At 38.9% G+C, this 21,402-nt stretch overlaps 1 protein-coding gene across 1 annotated transcript; it reads right to left on the reverse strand.

Moving 5' to 3' along the window:
* Positions 1 to 1,787: 1,787 nt before the first annotated feature.
* Positions 1,788 to 21,166, reverse strand: LOC142150564 (extracellular calcium-sensing receptor-like). Its single transcript, XM_075205762.1, has 7 exons — positions 21,147 to 21,166; positions 20,145 to 20,433; positions 14,229 to 15,033; positions 12,498 to 12,646; positions 9,551 to 9,778; positions 5,305 to 5,428; positions 1,788 to 2,689 (listed from the first exon to the last, which is right to left on the reverse strand). Exons 1-7 carry the CDS (start codon positions 21,164 to 21,166, stop codon positions 1,788 to 1,790), a joined length of 2,517 nt encoding a protein of 838 aa, XP_075061863.1.
* Between the last annotated feature and the right edge of the window lie 236 nt (positions 21,167 to 21,402).

Consider the following 21,402-nt stretch of genomic DNA (forward strand, 5'->3'; position numbering starts at 1 on the left):
AGTTAAGTCTTGCTCATCAGCATGTAAGAGATGCAGCAATAAATATGTACTTGGTAATATTGGGCAATTCCTGTGCTATGGAAACTATTTCATTTGATGTTGTTTATATATTTACAATGAAGCACATTTATGTAGACAACAAAAAATAAATTATTTTATTAAAAAGTATTTATTATTTATTAATAAATCTACAACCTCATAATCTTAATTTCTAGGATATGCGTATAGGGCAAATGCTGTATTGAAGATTTCTTTCATCAATTACATTAACCAAAATGAAATACTTTGATACACTCTATGAATTTATTGATTTTTTTTTTTAACGAATCAACATAAAAGCTGTGGTGCCCAATGATGACAGTTGAAAAATGTCAGAATACATTCATCCTCCCATGGATTGCTATTTTTTTAAGTGTTGCAGACTGACTATGACTAGCAGACATACTTGTTTTTCCTCCAGAGAGATCTTGAAAAGGAGATAATGATTTATAGGAAGATACCTAAGATAATGTCTATCAGGTTGAGGCATAAAATGTACTTCTATGTGGGATTGCTGCTTTAATTGAAATGGTATACTGGGTAAAATGGATAAGAATATATAAGTAGACTGTATATAGAAGCAAAAAAACAAAAAGTGTTAACAGTCGCGGGCTGTTCCACAGGCGATAACAAGCTTTTTTTTGTCCATGATATGGTCTTAGCTTAAAAAATATATGAGCTACATAAAAAATCCATGTTCCGGCAATATAAGTGCATATGATGACGTGTCCTGCCTCAACTCTGATAATCACCCTTTACTAATTCCTGCAAAAGTACTACTTCAGTGCTGCTGCCCACTTATAAAAGTATGAAACTCCCTACCACCAGATTCTCCACCAGCCTTCCAATCTTTAAACACTTTCTGAAAATCCATTGCTTTATTAGAATTTATCCAAGTCCCACCTATGCTATTCCCCTTAGTGCACCCAACTGTGCCAAACTCCACTCTGAGCCATACTCACTCCTCTATTGTCAGCTGTAACCATCTCCCATTAAATTGCCTTTGTTTTGATGTCTAAATTAATTTTGTCTATCGTGGTCCTGTTTTATGTAAGTCTTGTTTTCTCCACTGTCTGACACTTTGCCTTACAAATCAATGATAATAATGATAAAAGTTATGTAGTACATAAGGAGTTGATTTTGAGCCATCATCTATTTGTAAAACAAGCCTCTAGTCTCATGAACATACCCAACAAGGAAACCTGCAGCATATTATTCCTAGCACTGTTAACATATAATCCATCTGGTGAGCTGTAAGGTTGAAACTATACATAGACAGGATACAAGACTAAAGAAAATTACAGAAGCCATCTAGATATAATTACTGGTCTCCAGGTAAGACTCTGCAAAGTCTGCCTCAGCCTATGTAGACTGCTTACATCTAATAACAAACTCTCTGTATTATGGAGAGCAATTTAAATGTTTCTGAAAAAAATACAAAGAGAGAAAATTTAAATAAAACCTTAAATATCTAGTGTCATTCAAATTAGCATGTTGTCTCTGAGTCTTCACTCTGATTACTTATAATAGAAATAAACTTTATCATTTTCCAACATAAACATTTGTTTTTCTCCGATATACTGTAAGAAACAAAGCACCATTACTAAACATTCTTGTGATAAATATGTTTATCCAGAGACTAATCATAAATAAGTAAAAATATATTTTTGTAATTTTTTTATGTAGCTTTGTGTAACATATTTATTTTGCAATTTTGCACTATTCTATGTAGAGCTGTTGATATTATTTTAGTCTTTATTTTTCATTATGAGATGTCGACAGTTCTTGTCTGGTCTGAACACTATGATGAAACATTTGGGAAGAAACATGCAGATCACCAGAGCCCAACTGGATGCCAAGATGGCAAAGACTTCCATTGCCACAGTATATTTTCCCTGAGCACTGAGTGAGGCTGGGATAAAAGCCACCCAGACACTGAGGAAGGCCAACATGCTGAAAGAGATAAACTGAGCCTCATTAAACCTGTCAGGAAGTCTCCGAGCCAGGAAGGCTACAAGGAAACTAGTGGTGGCCAGAAGAAACAGATAACCTAACATGGTCCAGAATGCAATAGATGATCCCTCATTGCACTCAACAATGATGAGTGCAGGTTTAGTATTAGTGTTATATTGTGGAAATGGAGAAGCTAAAGACAACCAAGTGATGCTTAAGATGAATTGTAGCAGGAAACATATAATAATAATCATGTAGGACACTTGGGGACTGGTCCATTTCCTCAGATTGCTGCCTGGTCTAGTGGCCATAAAAGCAAACACCACCATGATAGTCTTAGCCAAAATGCTTGAGACACACAAAGTGAAGGCCAGGCCAAATAATACCTGACGTAGGAGACACTTGAGGTAGTCGGGGTAGCCTATAAATACTAAAGAGCACAAGAAGCAGAGACACAGTGACAATAATAGAAGACAACTTAGAGAGTAATTATTGGCTCTCACTATAGGTGTTTGTCTGTGCAAGAAGAAAAGCCTCAAAATAAGAGCAGGAATAAGTGAGGATATTATGCTGGTTGTAGCTAAACCTCCTCCCAATAAAACTTCATAAGAAAGAAAATCCATTGATTTTAGGAGACATCTAGATTTCTCAGGATTTGGCCAATGATCCCAAGGACACCTGAAGCAGTTAGTTGAATCTGCAAGATAAAATATATGGTACCGTTATATACACATGTCATTAATGTGTTCAGATATGTTTGAAAGGAAACAGCTGGTCTGATTTTACCGTATTGATTTCTGATAACTACTGAAACTTTAAACTCTGCTGGATTAACCCTTTCAGACTTGGCCACGTCCTCTATTTTCTCTACCGCTTGGACACACCACCAAGCTATTGTGTTGTGAAAGGATGATCATGCTTCAATAACATTGACAACAGAGCAACACGGATAAGGAATATAAAGAAAATAAAGGAAAACAATGGTGTTTTAAAATTTTGGGCTGGGTAATGAATATTTGGTGTATAAATGCCAATTAGTCATAAGGAATTCCATGTTTCTCTGAGATCTAACCACCTCTGCTCCTCATCATAAACAAAATGTCTTTAAAAAACACACCTGTCACAATGCTGGCAGATGCCACTTGACTAGTTTAATTATTAGAGACACACCATGCCTAACCAAGCTACTTAGTCCTGAGAGGACAGATAGAGAGATACAAGCTAAATTTAAGGAATCGGAGAAAGAAGAATAGTAGGGAGTGAAGTCAAGATCAAAGGAATGGAGAAGGTAGAATCGTGATGTAGAGTCCAACAAAACAAATCTTCTTCAAAGCACAAGCAGAAAGATAGAGTACAAGACGTTTTCTCCTGTGAAGTTTTGGAAGAACTGATGGACTTATAAAGGCTACAAACAGGTGAGATGAATTGTTCTGATTGACTTAAACATTTTACAAAAGGGCTGGATGCATAGTAGGGGAAAACTGTGCAGTAGTGCAAGTGAGATTACTAGCTACATTGCTGTTCTTAGCAGAGTGATGAGTACAGGAATTCAAAAAAGGTGTTTGTAGCTGTCATTGTGAATAGTTATCTGACAGCTGCACCCAGAGTCTCCTGGTTCTTGTGTTTACAGTATTATTGACTTTCAAAATAATCAAGTACCATATTCGCCGTCCGTTATTGCTTTACAAACCATGGCGCGCTCTACCTGACTGCATTTATAATTTTGTGGTTCACCAATTTTATAGTCTATTACTAAATCTGAGATGACGACGGTGAAGTCATTCTGCCCTATGATGTGGTAGGGACAGGACTGGGACCATTTGAGGCCAAATTGTGTTGGTGAATTGTGTGAAATTCAATAGCCAAATGTGATATAAGGCGATTAATCTATGGAACAATTTTGAAAACTTTGCTCTTCTCTACAGTATATTATATATGTGTATTGTGAGGAGGAACAAATGCTACAGATGGAGCAACTATAATTCAAACAAATGCCCCAATCTATGTATGGTCTAGATGTGAGTTAATAGAAACAATATTAGTTGACATTTTTTCAATGGACAGTATCACATGATTTGCTTAGATGAAACTCAGTCTTGTGAAACCACTACATACATAAGGGTGATTAGGCAAAACCTCAGAAATGAGATTTAGATACTATAATGTGTTGATGCACAGAGGAGCTTCTTCCATTCAGTTCGGGAACTTGCCTAAAACTACTACCACTTTTCTATTAACTGTGCCATTGGATACAACATCTCAGAGAAACGTGGCTCTCTTTTTTGTAAACATTGTAAAAGCGATGTGTTATCCGAGTACAACTTAGAAATGTGGCGCTGGTTCTGAAGTGTTCTTTTGCTGCAGTAATCTTTTCATTATTGATGGCCTCAGCTTCAAGTTATTGTCAAGTATAAACCCAAAACTGAGTCATTTTAATTAGGGGCCGAAAGCCGCAATCCCAACATCTGTTTCGTGCACTTTTTGTTGATTTGCATCAGTAATGGACAGCATTAGAATTGATCATTCTTGTCACTGGCATCCGCAGATATCTCTTATTTATATAATAGTTAATGTCCATGTTTTCATGATGATGTGAAAATAACACCAGACCAAACTCTAAAATGTTCTACGGCAAAAGTAGGATTACATTTATAAACTCATTAAAATAAGGATCCTCATAGTAATATATCTCCAAATAAACAGTTATATGAGCAATCCTCAAATGTATTGAGTACCAATGGCAATTACTAGGAGGGGTGAGAGGTATATACAAGCCATTATATTAGTTTATGTTTATGCCTATGGACAGCACGGTGGCTCAGTGGTTAGCACTTCTGCCTCACAGCACTGGGGTCATGAGCTTGATTCCCAACCATGGCCTTATCTGTGTGGAGTTTGTATGTTCTCCCCGTGTTTAAGTGGGTTTCCTCCAGGTGCTCCGGTTTCCTCCCACACTCCAAAAACATACTAGTAGGTTAATTGGCTGCTATCTAAATTGACCCTAGTCTGTGTGTGTTTGGGAATTTAGACTGTAATCTCCAATGGGGCAGTGAGTGAGTTCTCTGTACAGCGCTGCAGAATTAGTGGCGCTATATGAATAACTGATGATGATGATAATATCCAATTCTGCTGCACATTACTTGACATGTACTACATGGCCTCTGGATGGATTATTTTTGAATCTAACACACTTCTGGAGAAACATTTACATACTTTTTGATATAGATTATTCACTGCCACCACCATATTTATGTCTTTTTCAGTTCTAATATCCCTAATACCTCTGGGCAGATCAGATAGTCTTTGACTTGCCTGTCTTGTTAGATATTTCTCCTTGTAGACACTGGACACAATCACAGCAGCAGGTTGATTGTCCTATTCTAGCAGCCTTCCTGAATCCTGGAGGACAACTTTCACTGCAGACCGAACGAGGGACCTGGGGATAATAAGTCTTGTTATATGAATGTTCTTTTTTTGTTGCTGTTTAATTAAATATTACTTTACAGGTCTAGGATAAAGAAACAATAAAAATAGCCAAGAGAGACAATGACTCATTAGTACCATCTGCTCAGTTATGGGAGCATTGTTTACGATAGCGATAAATAACAAAATCACTTTAACGATTCTGGTTACACACTAGTTAGTTTATGCACTAATTTAATACAAAATATTTTTTTAATGATAATCCTTGGGGTTTATATAGCTTCTGTATATTGCTGTGCATTTTAGGAGCATCCAACACACTTTAATTGTATCAACCAAAAAATGTGCATTTTTTTATTACATGAGACAGAGGCAAACATATATCCTGACAGATAGAATTGTCCACATACAACTGTATACTATATTTACTGTCAAGTATCCAACAAAATGTCATTATTATATCCTAATCAGCATTATTAGGGAAATTATATATTAATGTGTTAATGTGATTATGATCCCTCTGGAAATATGTGTTGTTTTAGATAACATTTGAAATCAGTGTGTGTAGGTAAACAACGGGGCATATTCAATTAGGTCCGGGCACTCTATGGGGTGCGTGAACGGAAATCCGCGGTGTTGAGATTCCATGGGCCGTTACGACGTGTAGCTGTGATGTCCTCAGCTGTTTGAATGTGCCCCAAGGTGTTATAGTACATCAAGGTATGCTTCATATGTCTGTCATATAGGTTGGATTGTTTATCCAGAGATACCTGGGGTCATAGTTAACCAGTCAACTATGGTTTATTGCACATCCCACAGCCGTAAATCTTGTACCTCTAATGATTTCATCATATATACTGCTATCACTCTTATCAAAATACTCTCGATACTGCAAAACTAACACACTTCCAATCTCTCATCTATGCTCAGGTTTCTAACCCCAAATGCCTTTTTAACACATTTAAATCTCTTCTTAACCATCCCACCCCAAACCCTCCGACTACTATCGGTGCCCAGGATCTTGCTTCTTAATTCAAGGACAAAATTGATAAGGTCAGACTTGAAATGGTATCATCTCCCTCGACAAGCAGTCAGCTCAAGTCCTTTGTAGCACCCTCTGACACCCTCTCTTCATTTGATTCCACAAATAAAGATGAAGTTTCTACTCTCTTCTTTTCTTCCTACTTTACCTCCTGCCCCCTTAATCCCAAACCCTTACAAATTGATAGGTCCCTGTCTCCTGAACTCATTCCACCTTTAACTAAAATCTATCATTTATCTCTCTCTACTGGTATCTTTCCATCACTATTCAAGCAGACAGTGATTACTCCTATTCTGAAAGAACAAAATTCTGACCCAAACTCTCTCTTAAATTACTGCCCCATCTCTCAGCTCCCATGCCCCTCCTAGCTTCTTAAGAGAATTGTCTACATTCGCCTCACACACTTTCTTACTTCAAACAACCTACTGTATTCTCTTCAGTCTGGCTTTAGCTAGCAACACTCCACAGAGACTGTGCTGACCAAGGTTGTCAATGATTTGATCACAGCAAAACCTAAAGGCCATTACTCTCTTATAATTCTCCTGGGTCTCTCTGCTGCATTTGACAATGTTGACCATTCTCTTCTCATACAAACGCTACAATCCCTTCAATCCCTACAATCTTGAATGCACTGTCCTATCCTGGTTCTTACCTACCTATCTAATCGCTCTTTCAGTGTTAATTTCTCTGGATCCACCTCTGCTCTGCTTCCTTTATCAGTTGGAGTACCACAAGGCTCAGTCCTAGGTCCTCTGCTATTCTCTATCTACACCACTTCTCTTGGAAAACTAATAAGCTCCCTTGGGTTTCAGTATCATCTCTATACAGATGATACACAAATCTATCTATCCTCTCCTGATCTCTCACCATCTGTGTTGTCTCGTATTATTGACTGTCTTTCTGCTATTTCATCTTTGATGTCTTCTCACTAACTCAAAATCTTTCAAAAACAGAATTAATAATATTCCCATCCAAAAATAGAAGCTTCCTACCTGACATTTCTATTTCTGTTGACAACATGACCATAAATCCCACCCTGCAAGCTCGCTGCCTAGGTGTAATCCTTATCTCACAAGTATCTTTTGATCCCCACATCGACTCTATATCTAAATCATGTTAAATACATCTAAAAAAACATTTCCAGAATATGTACATATCTCACAAGACACTGCAAAAACCTTAATTCATGCACTCATCATCTCTAGCATTGACTATTGCAATTCCCTCCTTACTGGTCTTCCCAAAATCAGACTCGAGCCTCTACAATCTATTTTGCACTCATCAGCTAGATAGATTTTCCTTACAAACTGTTGTTCCTCTGTTAAGCTACTCTGTCAGTCTCTACATTGCTTGCCTGTTCTTCAATGAATCCAATATAAAATTCTTCTACTAACATACAAGGCCATCAACAAAATTGCGCCGACATACATCTCCTCACTTCTCTCAAAATATCTACCAACTCAACACCTCCGTTCTGCACAAGAGCTGCATCTCTCTTTCACTCTCTTCACATCCTCCCATTCCCGGTTACAGGACTTTTTTTGGGCTCCACCTATTTTGTGGAATTTCCTCCCTCGCACAATAAGGCGTTTTTCTAGTCTTCAAACTTTCTCTGTAAACCAACCTCTTCAGACAAGCTTTTAATATTCCTCAACCACCATCTTAATCTCCCTAGATTACCCTATTAACACCTCTACACAGCTAACATAAGACAACAACCCTCTGACCAATATTGCTGTGTGACTGATCATACATCCCATTCAATACTTTTACCTTGGCATTATTGCTGGGCCAATGTCCAATATGATGTAGCATGTGCCCTTTTGTATCAAACTCCCATTGTCCAATAGATTGTAAGCTTGTGAGCAGGGCCCTCTTACCTCTCTGTATGTATGTATTAACCAGTATTGTTTTATTACTGTCTGTTCCGAATTATAAAGCACAACGGAATTCGCTGATGCTATATAAATGTTGATGATGATGATGATGATGATGAAATGTTGATGATATATATATATATATATATATATACTGATCAACTTTAAAACTAGTGAATAACAACATAGTGAAGTGATTAACATTGATTATCTCGCTAGAATGGCATCTGTCAATGGGTGGGATATATTAAGCAGCAAGTGAACTGTCAGGTCTTGAAGATTATGTATTGGAAGCAGAAAAAATGGACAAGTGTATGCAGCTGAACGACTTTGACAATGGCCGAATTGGGATGGCTAGATGACTGGGTCAGAGCATCTCCAAAACAAGAGGTCTTGCGGGGTGTTCCCGGTATGCAATGATTAGTACCTACAAAAAGTGGTGAAAGGAAGGTCAATCAGTAACCAGAAACAGGGTTATGGATGCCCAAGTCTCATTGATGCTCGTGAGGAGCGAAGGCTAGCTCACTTGGTCCAATCCCACATAAGAGCTACTGTAGCACAAATTGCTGAAAAAGTTAATGCTGGCTATGATAGAACGTTGTCAGAACCTGTCAGAGTGCCTATGTTGAACCCTGTCTACTGCCAAAAGCGCTTACAATGGGCATGTGAGTACTGGATCATGAAACAATGGAAAAAGGTGGCCTGGTTTGATGAATTATGTTGGTTTTATGAACCATGTGGTCGGCTGTTAATGGCAGTGGCTTTTTTCGGCAGGATAATGCGCCTGCCATACTGCAAAAATTGTTCAGGAATGGTTTAAGAAACATGGCAAACAGTTCAAGAGTTCCCCTGGTCTCAATCTATTTGAGTATCTGTGGGATGAGCTGGAAAAACGTCCGAGCCATAGAGGTCCCACCTTGCATCTTACAGCACTTAAAGTATCTGCTGCCAATGTCTGGGTGCCAGATTCCATAGGATACCTTCAGAGGTCTGTTGTTTTAATGACACAAGGGGGGACCTACACAATATTAGGCAGGTGGTTTTTAGGTTATTTTCCTAGATCATTTGACATACAAAATAGATGCCTACTTGTTTACTTCCAATTAACTGCTTGATTCACATACATTCAGTATCATTCACATAAAAGACTAGACGATAAACATTTTTAGGTGAGAACATCTGTACAGATGATCTGGAGTTTTATCTGGACTCTCACCTGATGACCTCCCGTAGGCCACAGCAACAGGCTTGAGTTGATGGTCAGAGCTTGATCAGGAAATGCTGCAGTACTATAATTGCCAATCTGAATTTGCTGTACAGTCCCTTCTGGACTCAGTTGCCAGTTCACAATATTATAGTCTACAGGTAGGTTTCCATTCTTATCAAAGTTAATATAATAACCACTACTTATTTTGAGCCTGACTTTCCGGATATAGTGTGTGAGCTGTGAATTGTGGGAGAATAAGAAGAAGATCATTTATTGACAGTAATAAAAAAATAAATTATATCTACTTAATATTACACAAATGGTTCTTGTTCAGAATATTGATTAAAACTAAAAAGGTCAAACTAAGCAGTCAACATAAAATGTACAATTAAATTGTCATTGAAACAAAGCCAAAAGTAGTTTCACACTATCATTGTTTCTAGTAAATGAGGCTTCAGGATAAAACTTAATGAACATTATGTAGAGTGAAATTAGCTTGGTTGTTACTAAACCAATGATGCTATATTTTATTCAACTATGCAACTGCCAAACATAAAAGGCCTTATTCAGCAAGGAGCGAGTCTGAAGATCTCAACTTCAAGGAGATTCTATGTGAAGTATCATTGCTGTGGTTATGTAGTATGCGAATTGCAGATTGTGAAGTTGTTATGTTCCTTCCCTACTCTGTACCACCTGTTTCTCCCTATTGTTTAATCTCCTCTCCCTTGTTACTTTCTGTAACCAAAATACTGGATAAAACTTTATAAAAATTGTTGATGTAAAAAATTTAGTTCATTGTGAGAATTAAAAAATGCACCTATTGAATTGACAATTTTCATTGCACTGCATTGTTTCAAATGTTTAAACATAGTTGTATACACAATGCGTTTTTATGTTTTAAAATGTTAGAAGTGTCTTGTCTGTGTGATGCAGTTTATACATACTGTCCATTATAATTTTAACTTTATAAATGTCATTTCATGCTTTTTTATACTGTCTTAAAATTAGGATGGACCAAGCATTGCTAGCTGTAAGTATGCTAATCTATAATGTCTAATTTCAAAGGGGACTTCAAAATCTACAATGGATACGGAAATTCTGCACAATATTGCCAATGCGGAGTGGGTTCCATAGGTGGAAGAGGCTGAGGTTGCTGGGAAGGGGTTAGATGACGTTGGTTCTAGTCCTCCAGAGTCTTAAGTTTATTCAGTCTTCAAGGCACATGTATTTTCATCTTATTTTACATTTAAAGACCTTTTAAGTTTGCATAAATTGAAATGCTTACAAAAAGTGGACAAATAACCAAGGAAACCATTTTTTTCAAAACAGTGCTTTTAGTTGAACAAACAGGCAAAATAGTGACAAACACTAACACTAGTGAATCGCACAAAAATCATTTTCATTTATGCACTCGCTTGCCCCCTTGCCCAATATTGCCTGTATTGCTTGAATGGAGCTGCATCCGGGTCACAATGCAGAAGGTGAAACAGGGGGAGGAAGGGCAAAAGGTGCCACAGGGGCAAGAGAGAAATAAGGAGCCACATGGACAGGAGGGGCAATAGGTGCCACAGGGGCAGAAGGGGAAATAGGCATCATAACGGCAAGAGGAGTAATAGGAGTCACAGGGGAAGGAGGAACAACAAGTGGATTCCCAACATAATGACACTGGTTAGTCTCTACAAAGTGGTATGGATCATTCTATGTGTGTTTCCAAAATGATCCATTTTTTGGAGCAATACTGCATTGGTTTTACTTTTTATGAAAGAGAAACATTGACTGATTGCCACTATCCATAGATTAACATGCCTGTTGTTTCTTTGCCCCGTCACGAGTGTCCTAGCCTATGGGGTCCCATTCAACCTCACATGCATCCACCTAACATAATGGAAGTAAATATAACATAAAATGTATGTATTTGTCAATAGCATCCATCTTTTTGCATCATTTAAGTATATTTCATAACACACATTAGTAATTCTACATGAGAAATGTCCATTTATTGAATCAAGTGTGTACATGTGGAGTCATTTATAGAAATATATTACAACAGATGATTTGACAATGTGCATACAGTGCAAACTTCCTATCTTTGGCTGTATGGCAATTTTAGCTATGCATTCATTGCACCCATTTATAACTTATTCTCTAAGGGATCATCACAGAAAATACATAGTAATCTTGCTTAAATGGCCAGATTATTCAATAGACTGACAAGGTTGCAGTCCAGGGTGCTAGGCTTTCAGAAGTTAATTTGTTAAAAAGGAAAGTGGAGATTAATTTAGAGAATACGGACATATTTACATTGTTGGTTGGGTGCTTAGATTTATTTAGTCACTACATTACTGTCATTAGAATAGTTAATTGACCTCCTCTGTGATGTCCTCCCAAATTCAGTACTTCCCTTGGGTGGATGAATACCAGCTTGCATGGTGCAGGCTCTCCACCACAAGCTCCACCAGAATCTCCACCTCTCTGAAGGTAAAGATGGGCTGCCTACGCTTGGTGTAAGATTGGATTCACCCAGCCGTCTGTTCCTCTGAATGGAACATTCCAAAAGGTCCAATAGATATAGATCCAAGAAAATTGCTTTCTCAAGTCCAATATGGAGACTCAACCACAAATTGGCAGGGCACAATTATTGCCTCTCTAGCTTTATATTGTGTCTACAGGGACATATTCTGCCACCAGTTGTTGTTTGTGAAGGCGCAGACGTTGGAACGCCCCTAAACACCCCTAATTGCCTGGCCCACTCTTGTGATTGAAGGGAATATGATAGGTACTCTTTTAGGAACAAGTGAAAGGAAATATACCATTTTATATATGGTATAGATGGGATCCGCAAAATACGTACCTATGCCCACACATGGCCAAACAGTGAGGAGAATGTTGAAAAGTCTAAATCACTTCAAAACATGAGGGCAAGCAGCTTTTCTACAGTAGAGTTCTGGGACCTTACAAGCACCATGGATGCTTGGGTCCCAGAGCCCATTACATAAGCAACAGTAAAAAATACTGCGGTGTAGGTATGGCAGCAAGAGCTCCTTAAGGCTACTCCAACAACACTGGAGTGGCTTGAGGACAAGGCAACTGCAACTCCTTGTGGACCTAAGTTGTGAAATTGCAAGGTGAAAATTCACAATTAAGAATGAATAGTTTGATTACAGTTTGATCTGTCCCATGTAGTTCCTGGTGTGAATGAGAACGTATTGCATAAAGTAATGTGGGGTGTAATAACCTTCATTGTACAAAGTACAAGGCCTGTTATGCAATAGTGATGTTTCAGCATCAGTATGGGGATTACCAATTATGGAGTAGTGTTCCATGTGTGTACTGTGTCATATTTCTTAAAGCAGAATGCTGCCGCTTACTGGATACAGGGAGGAGCCCCAAGTGGAGTCGCAGAAACAAACCCAAGCTCCAGGAGGAGCCCCAGAAGTAGCCCCAATAGGAGTCCCAGAGGTTTCCCAGGAGGAGCACCAGGAGGAATCATGGGATGAATCCTGAATCCCTTGGTCATTGGAGAGGAGCCCCAAGTGGAGTCCCAGGAAGAAACCCAAGATCCAGGAGGAGCCCCAGAAGTAGCCACAATAGGAGTCCCAGAGGAGTACCAGGAGGAGCACCAGGAAGAAACATGGGATGAATCCTGAATCCCTTGGTCATTGGAGAGGAGCCCCAAGTGGAGCCCCGGGGAGAGCTACAAGAAAAGCACGTGGAGAAGCCCCGAGAGCAGCCCCTGAAGGAACTCCAGTTTAAAAGTCTAGGTCTCAGAAATTATTTGTTTACTAAATCTCTAATAGCCTAGGCTTAGACAAATATTGTTATTCAAAAGGCCTCTGGCTTAATGGGCCTAATAAATGTTTGCCCTTAATTAAAGCAACCCTTACAATACATCTGCTTGTGTCTCCAAAATGCAGTCCTCTGGCTAATACTGTGTTCATACTAAGATGAATAAAGTCATAAAACTTCTATGAATGTAGCACCTCTAAACTCTGCAGAGCTAGAAAAGTGTGGGACCAATTGACTCCCAAAGAGCAAAGAAATGTTTACAACATGTAATAATGTTGTGACATTTAAATGTAGTATGTGCTGGCCCAACACCACCCTTGCACATCTTATTAAATAAAACAGAAAAACAAAATAAAAAATATGTTACCTTAACAAGGGAAAGATATTTATAATTTTGTTAAAATCATTTTGAGATTTTTTTTCTAACATTTTTTTCATAAAATAGTTTGAAGTTCAAAAAACCTTTGTGCTTGTTGCTTTTTTCTAATCAAATGTGTATTAATTAGACATAGTTGGAATAGTGCAGCTTGATAAGGCAATGCATTGAAAAGGGTTAACATAATGTAATGGTCATGAAACATGAGTGTTTAGGAGTAAAGGATACATGACTGATATTAATTAAATGCGCACTTGTGTGTTCTCCTGCGAATTAGGTGTAAAGATGGATGTAGTACAAAAAGGTTAAATTGCTCTCAAATCAATAGAATTTGAATAGTGCTATTGTATGTCATGTATAAGGGCATGCACGCCTCCAAGTTGCATGTGTGTTTTAAAAATGCAAGTTGCGTTCACTTTGCATTCAAAGATGAATGAGACCCACGGTATTTATATAAAACATAATATTTTCCTTCTTAATCTTAGCCATTATATATTACCTGCCACGGTTTGAAATTCCAAATACCTGCACAGGTTCCATGAGAAAATGGCCCTTCACCCTCTTTACAGTTTTTCAGATCTTCCAAAGCTTTAGCCAGAACATTTACAGAATCATATGTATAAAAAGAAATTTTTAAGCTGTTGATGTAGGTGGAGCTGTTCTTCACATCATCTAAACTTTCTTCTCCTGTGCATTCTTTTACTGGGGTCTCCAAAGAACCAGTAAGGTTTTTCCCATAAAGAAATTTGCAACTGAAAACTTTCTCCCAATACAAGTTCACCCAGTTCTCCCCCATAGACTCAGAAGGACGTATATTGCTGAGGAACTGACTTAATCCTGGGACCTCATAATAATTATCAATTAATCCGAGAGTGCCAGATAAAATTTGAAAATAATTTCTTATTGATAATAAGGTGGACCTGGACCAACCTGGATTTCCAATAAAAATCCTCCCTGTGATGTTCTGTTTCAACATTTCATTCACAACAGGAATAAAATCAACATCAAAACAGTATACAATAACAACCTTAGCTGTTGACTCTTTAATAACCTTGACTATATGTGGAGCATTGCGATTTGCTTGACCTAGACGAATATATTCAGTAAAAGCTACACATGCTCCAGCCTTGATTATCTCTTCTTTTATTGGCTGAATTCCTAGAAGACCATAATCGTTGTCTGTAGCTACAAGACCAATCCAGGTCCAGCCAAAGCTCAAAACAATCCGAGCCAGTCCCATGGACTGCAATCTATTATTTGGAGAAGTCCTGAAGAAAGATGGAAACATCTGCTGGTTACTCAGTAGAGGGACACTTGAATATGGACTGATCTGAAAGTGAAAACAGTGATATTACATGTGTCAAAACATGATTTTAAACACTCATGCATTATATTCTTGAACATTTAATTGATAACCGAAGTAACTGTCCCTGATTTATAATACATATGATATATTTTCCATCAGAGTTCATAAACTTTAGAGCAATATTCATGCTCCTTCATGCAGAGCTGTGGTGCCCACCTTCTATTGGTTACTGCAGATCGTAATCGCATCAGACATGACTTGTAGAAGAAATGGAAGATTAGTGGCTCTGCTAAAGTTGCCAAGGAGTACCAGAATATACAGAAGATAAGACCTATGAAAACATGAGTACCAAATGCCCAACTCTACTGCTGACAATTTACATCAAAACACTTAAAGTCCTGCAATATTCAGAGAGGTCATTAATGAAATGTATGAGCCCTCTGGCTATTAGACACTCACAATTATCTGTCTGACAAGACAGCTATTGATAATGAATTTATTTAATTTTTTGTGGGGTATGCTATTTCTTATTTTGGTGAGGCATAACTATAGCCAGAATTGAAATGGCCTGTTTGAGCACACTCATATAAAATCTCCCCCATCAATGTGTAATAAAATATCACATTTACTCCAGTATGTGAAGAAGGGGTTATATGCAAGTTTAGTTGAAGTCAATTTCATAATCTGGGGCCTGATTCATCAAGGTACGCAAACACATCCGCATCTGCTAAACGGGACTTGAGCTATGTATAACACCACATACGCAGCGCAAACAGAGCAGATACGGTACTCAAAGTCAACTCAATCTCAAACTCCAACGCAAATATAACGGTTTGCGTCACTCAAAGTATGAAACACAGATGCATATGCGCTTGCGTACCTTGATGAATCAGGCCCCTGCAGTGCCCCGGTCATTGATAAACCGTTTGCCTCCTTACTAAATTCTGCGCTATCATTTTGTAAAATTTCATGTCAATCTGCTAAAGTCATCCAAATTCACGAAATTGCTGACAGATTAATTTTTTCCTTCAGGGAACTCTCATTCACACACACTCCCATCTCTATACGGATACAAGTGGAGGAGTAGATGACCTATTTTTCCACCCTTCACCTTCTGAGCCAAACTCTCTGGATCCACCCTCTCATTCATTTTCCTTTACAGTCCACATAATCTGTCTATTCTGTCTGCTCCACATTCCTCTTATTTATTGTTCCATAGGTCCAGTTTCCCAATTCTGTGACAAGTTGCTGCATTACGGACAAGTTACTCAATAATCTAAACAGATTTCTTACCCCCCAAAGTACCTTTGATCTACAGCCAGAAGCCTGCCAATGGTTCAGAAACTCAATAAGGAATGTGAATGCCCTGTATTCAAAGCATACTTGACTCTTAGTATATTTCCTGAATAAATAAACAAACATTCAAAGTCTTGTAGAATAGTAAACCTAGTTCCCAAAACTGGAGGCTGTTATCAGTAACCCTGCCAGCATTCCACTCCATGAGTAAATGAGGCTCCAAGCCTAAAGTAGTATTTGTCCTACATCCCACCCTGCCCTACTAAAAATAGGGTACATTTACTTTTCCCCTCCCACACCCTTGCAGCAATATTTGGTAGACATTACTCTAGCCCCACACTGCTATTAGTGAGTCTATAAAGAACCCACAAGAATGGGTTCATTATAACCTCATGACTCAAAACCACAGTGGGGAATAGTACAGGGATTCTAGCACTAGGATGGCAGTTAAGGCACCGGGAAAAGATTAGGTGGGTTCTTCCTTACTGGCCCAGAATGCACTCTACAGTGTCAAGTTAAGGATCAAATCCCAATGTTGGGGGCTGTATAATAATGTTGTTAATGTACAGACAGAGTATGATTTGTTAATAAGAAAAGTGACCAAAACCTTTGTGACTTGAGGAGATGCCCTTGGTGCTCCTTTCCAGTCCGTCCACTCTTATACCACAACTGAAGTACAGTGTAGTTAGAGGCAAAGGGTATTATTGAGCTCAGTGCATTGCATACCCAAGCACAGTATACATTTAACTTTACACTGCACTGTCCAACTTCACCAGCTGGAAAAGTTTATCTCTGGAAAGATCAGCCATAAGAGGGGTTCAGATGAGAGCCGCATATGGCATCTAGGAGATCAGTAGTGGGACAAAAGTACACATGTTTTACGTTACCCTAGACTATTGATTACACTGAACTAACCAGATAACAATATGTGCAATACACATCATACATTAGTTTTATACAATAGGGGCTTCTGCTCTACCATTTTACTATCCATATTATTGTTTACAATTTTCCCAATTTAATTTTCTTTTTACATGTTTTTTTCATAATCTGTTAGCTTGCTTTAAATTTTACAACCTCTGACCCATTAAATCGATGTGAGGTACCCCAGTAGGTACATCTACCATTGGTTAGGAAATCTGGGTTAAAGAATTACAAATGGATCATGTTTTAGCACCTTTTAAACAAGGGTGTGATCATGGGATTGCTTCTCAATAAACTCACCACCTCCAATATATTTAATGTGCTTCAGCATTACAAGGTACATTTATTGCTTTGTCAGTTGTTTGATTAGGTCACCTTAGTCTATTGAACCCATTGAAATAATCAAATAACAATATATTCAGTATAACAATATGTTAAATGCAGCTACTTTGCCGAAATTTTGGATGAAAAACTGAAAAAAAAAAACCAATATGAAGCAATCCCATCCAAGCCTGATATCATACCTCCCAACTGTCCTGATTTCAGTGGGATAGTCCCGATCGCTAGGCAGCCCCTTGGGGACATGACCAAGACAACGGCTTGCCTAGGCCATGCCCCCTATCCACTGTCACATATCTATCCTAAACACTGAAGATGAGTCTGTAAAATTTAGGGCACATTCGGTCAAAGTAGATCTTACATTACATTACATTATTTTGTGTTTAAAGGATAATTCAGTTTGGGGTAGAGAATCCTGGCTATAACCCTGTTCAAAAAGATTACTTAGCTGAGATCTAAGGTTCAAGCTACTTGTTTGGTCTGCTTACTACACTCTGTGAGGTCAGGGAACCCACCATGTAGCCAGAATGCTAAACCCCAGGTAAGTGACATCATTGAACCAGGTGGTGGCCCTTTAAGATTTTTATTAACATGGATCAGCTTTGTATTCCTATGGCTCTATTCTGAGAATGACCTTCTGTCTATAATATCATTGACTGCGATTCAGAAGCACGTCCATCAAGTAGCCCAAAAAACAGAGATAAAAAAGTGTTACCAATACAAGTATTATATTGCTGCACTGAAAATATGTCCCTATTCTATTAATCATATTTACTTGTTGGATATAGTGAATTACTTAAGTAATACTTTTTTAGTGGCACTCATTGAAAAGCTTTCATGTAGATGAAAATGTGTAATGAAAGTGACATCATGTACTTCCCCTATGTGAGTCCTCTGAACTGTTGCAGTGTTTCAGTAGAGAGTGCTTACAAGGTGGTAGTCCAGTTAGGGAGAGCTCCCAGAGGCAGGCTTATACTCCTGTCCAGACTATTATAGATCACTTTCTTGTACCCCGGTGCCTTCCGTCCTATTTACACCTCGGAGGCAGAGTCCTGGCCATGCCTGAGCCACTCTCTCCTCCTCTGCTGGAGCACCAACAATATCCAATCACTGACCTGTACAGTCATGATATGCTTTCAAAGACTACCATTGGAGGGTGTATCGAGATGGGACAAAGCACAAGTGAGGACAGTGATTAGTTCACTCAAGGAGTTTGTGTGGTGAATCTCAGTTGTGGGATTTTCAGATAGTCACTGCATGATTACTGACTGAGTGATTTGGCTTTCACAGGGAACCAGGGAGTTCTAGGCCCGCAGCAGGTACAATGTTATTGTGTTAAACATGCAGAGGATATTATATCGGTCCTGGAGATATTTACATGGCAAACATGCTGCCAGGTGCGACATTTGTGGGTCTGTGCAGGTGTTGCAGTAGAGGTGGAATGGTGATTAAAGATGTGTGCTGGGAAAATTATGTAGGGTTGGGAGCTGGAACAGCAGTATTTAGAGTGGATATGCTGGGGAGTGTTTGGACAGCAATTTATAGCAGCGACTTGATAGGTGTTCAGCTGGGACAGCAGTATGTAGAGGGGCAGGGGCAGGCTGGCCTGGGGGGCAGGGGGGGATCTGCCGCTGGGATGGTCCCATAATGGGCTACCTTGGGCTGTCTCACTTGGCCACTTGCATTTTTTCCTTTAAGATAGTCTGCCGGGTCGAGCCTTGCACCACGGGCTGAAATTTACCAGCCCTCCCCTGTAGAGGGAACATAGTAGGGAGGAGCTGGGACAGCAGGGTGTAGAGAGAATAAAGAAGTGGGCAGTTAAGAAAGAAGGAAATTGGTAGGGGAAGGGCTGGGACAGCAGCATATAGAGGGGATGTGGTAAGGGAAAGTTTGGGCAGCAGTATGTAGAGTAGATATAATAGGGGGAATGGCAGGGTATAGAGGGGACATGGGAGGGGAACTTGGACAGCAGGCTGTAGAAAGAATATGTTAGGGGGAAGCCAGGACAGCAGTGGTTAGAGGTTGAGTTCAGACAACAGGTCGTAGAAGGGATTCATCAAGGAGAAGTCAGCAGGGTGGAATATTGCATGTGGAGCTGGGACAGCAGAATGTAGAGGGGATATGGTAGGGGGAGGTGGGACAGCAGGGTATAGAGGAGATATGGTAGGGTGAACTGGTTCAGCTGGGTGTAGAGAGGATGTGGCAGTTGGGGAACAGTAGTGTGCCCTCCTCTGACTTTTGCTCCAGCACACCTGTGCCCTCCTTGTTCGTGCACCCACACACCTGTGCCCTGTCCTAACTTTTGCTGCCACACACCTGTGCCTTTAATGACTCGTGCTCTCACGTACCTTTGCCCTCCTCTGATTTGTGCATCCACACACCTGTGCCCTCTCCTGACTTGTGATCCTGCACAACTTGTTCACCCACAACCTTTGCTATCCTCTGGCTTGCAAGACAACACAAAGAAGTTTCACTTAAAATACATGTGGTTGGCACATACAGTTTTTTGTTTGCTTTTTTACAATAGTAAAGATCATTTGATGGTTATTAAATACACATTCTTCAAAACATCTTACCTGTGGGTACCTGAAAGCCCCCAAAACATTAGCCAATATAATTGAGTTTGCAGAAAGTATGGATCCAATCACTGCACTGAAGGATGATCTAGTATTACACCGGTTGTTGGAGAGTGTGGTGCTCTCAGTTAAGAATTGTAAAGCTCCTTGTAGTTCATAATGTGGTACATTACATGTGTCATAAATCTGGAACCCTAATGTTACATTTGAGAGAATATTGGGATCCTTGTTGATCTGTTCAATGGTGTGTATAAGGGTCTGAGCCTTATGAAAGTAGTCCAAACTGAACCTTAAGGATAAATAAAAGAATATATTAGATTTTTTTTATTCCTTAATTTTCTCTTACTTTTTATTAAGTAGTTTGAATGGTATCTGCTAACAATAATGATCATATAACTCAAAGACAATTTAACTTTTGGGTAATAAATTAGGGACTGGAAATACTATTCAAGGTGCACGCGCACATCCTGGTCCTTGAAAATAACAACAATGGAACTACAGTATATATAAGGGTTTGCGATTCCGATGGAAAATGTTTAGGGTACAAACATTAAAGCTGTCACAATACAGTCAAACCTATTTCGAATTTAGGATAATCCAATTCATTATTCTAAAGTTTCTAATTTTTTTGCTGAAAATAATTCTTGTTTTATCCTTATTCATGGCTTCAATGATTCATGAGAGTGAGTGGCCATCTGGACATCTTTTTTACATGTGTAATGTTTATGTTTTAGAATGTTTTTATTAAGTTGTTCAAAGTGCACCTAGAAATCTGCCAAAGTGCAACTTGAAGCTGCAAAATGCCTAATTGACATTGGTCTACATCTCGTCTATGCTGATGGAATAATCAGGTTCTGTTGCAGGGGGAATAATTCTGCGTCCCCACAGGTAAAGGTGAGAACGTGTCCTTAAATGCACCTCCTCCTCCACCACCACCACCACCAGGTCATTGAAATAATCACGTTCAACAAACTAAGAATTTTTTTCCTAAAGTGCACAAACCTTAGGAGTGATGACACCATTTTCTATACCTATCTATGGAGATTTCTATCGGAGGATTTGTGTTAGAATTAGGAGCAAGTCCTATGTATTTTGTTGATATGAGGACCAGCGACACAGAGTTCTACATGGTTATTAAAAACAAAGTATTTTAAACGATTTTTAAAATAATTTTGATGGAATGTGCATCATCTAGAGAAGTGAAAAGTGATTCCAAGAGTGATGAAACTGACTTTTGGATGTGCTATAAAGTTTGGAT

This window comes from Mixophyes fleayi, chromosome 4 (genome assembly GCF_038048845.1).
Source record: "Mixophyes fleayi isolate aMixFle1 chromosome 4, aMixFle1.hap1, whole genome shotgun sequence".
Taxonomy (NCBI): domain Eukaryota; kingdom Metazoa; phylum Chordata; class Amphibia; order Anura; family Limnodynastidae; genus Mixophyes; species Mixophyes fleayi.

Excerpts from the sequence above, each read along its gene's own strand:
- LOC142150564 (XM_075205762.1), bottom strand. The coding sequence starts at position 21,166 with ATGGTGTCATCACTCCTAAG. Across the intron at positions 20,434-21,146 it reads ATGGTGTCATCACTCCTAAG|GTTCAGTTTGGACTACTTTC; the intron begins GTTTGTGCACTT and ends TTTATCCTTAAG. Across the intron at positions 15,034-20,144 it reads GGGCTTTCAGGTACCCACAG|ATCAGTCCATATTCAAGTGT; the intron begins GTAAGATGTTTT and ends TTTCACTTTCAG.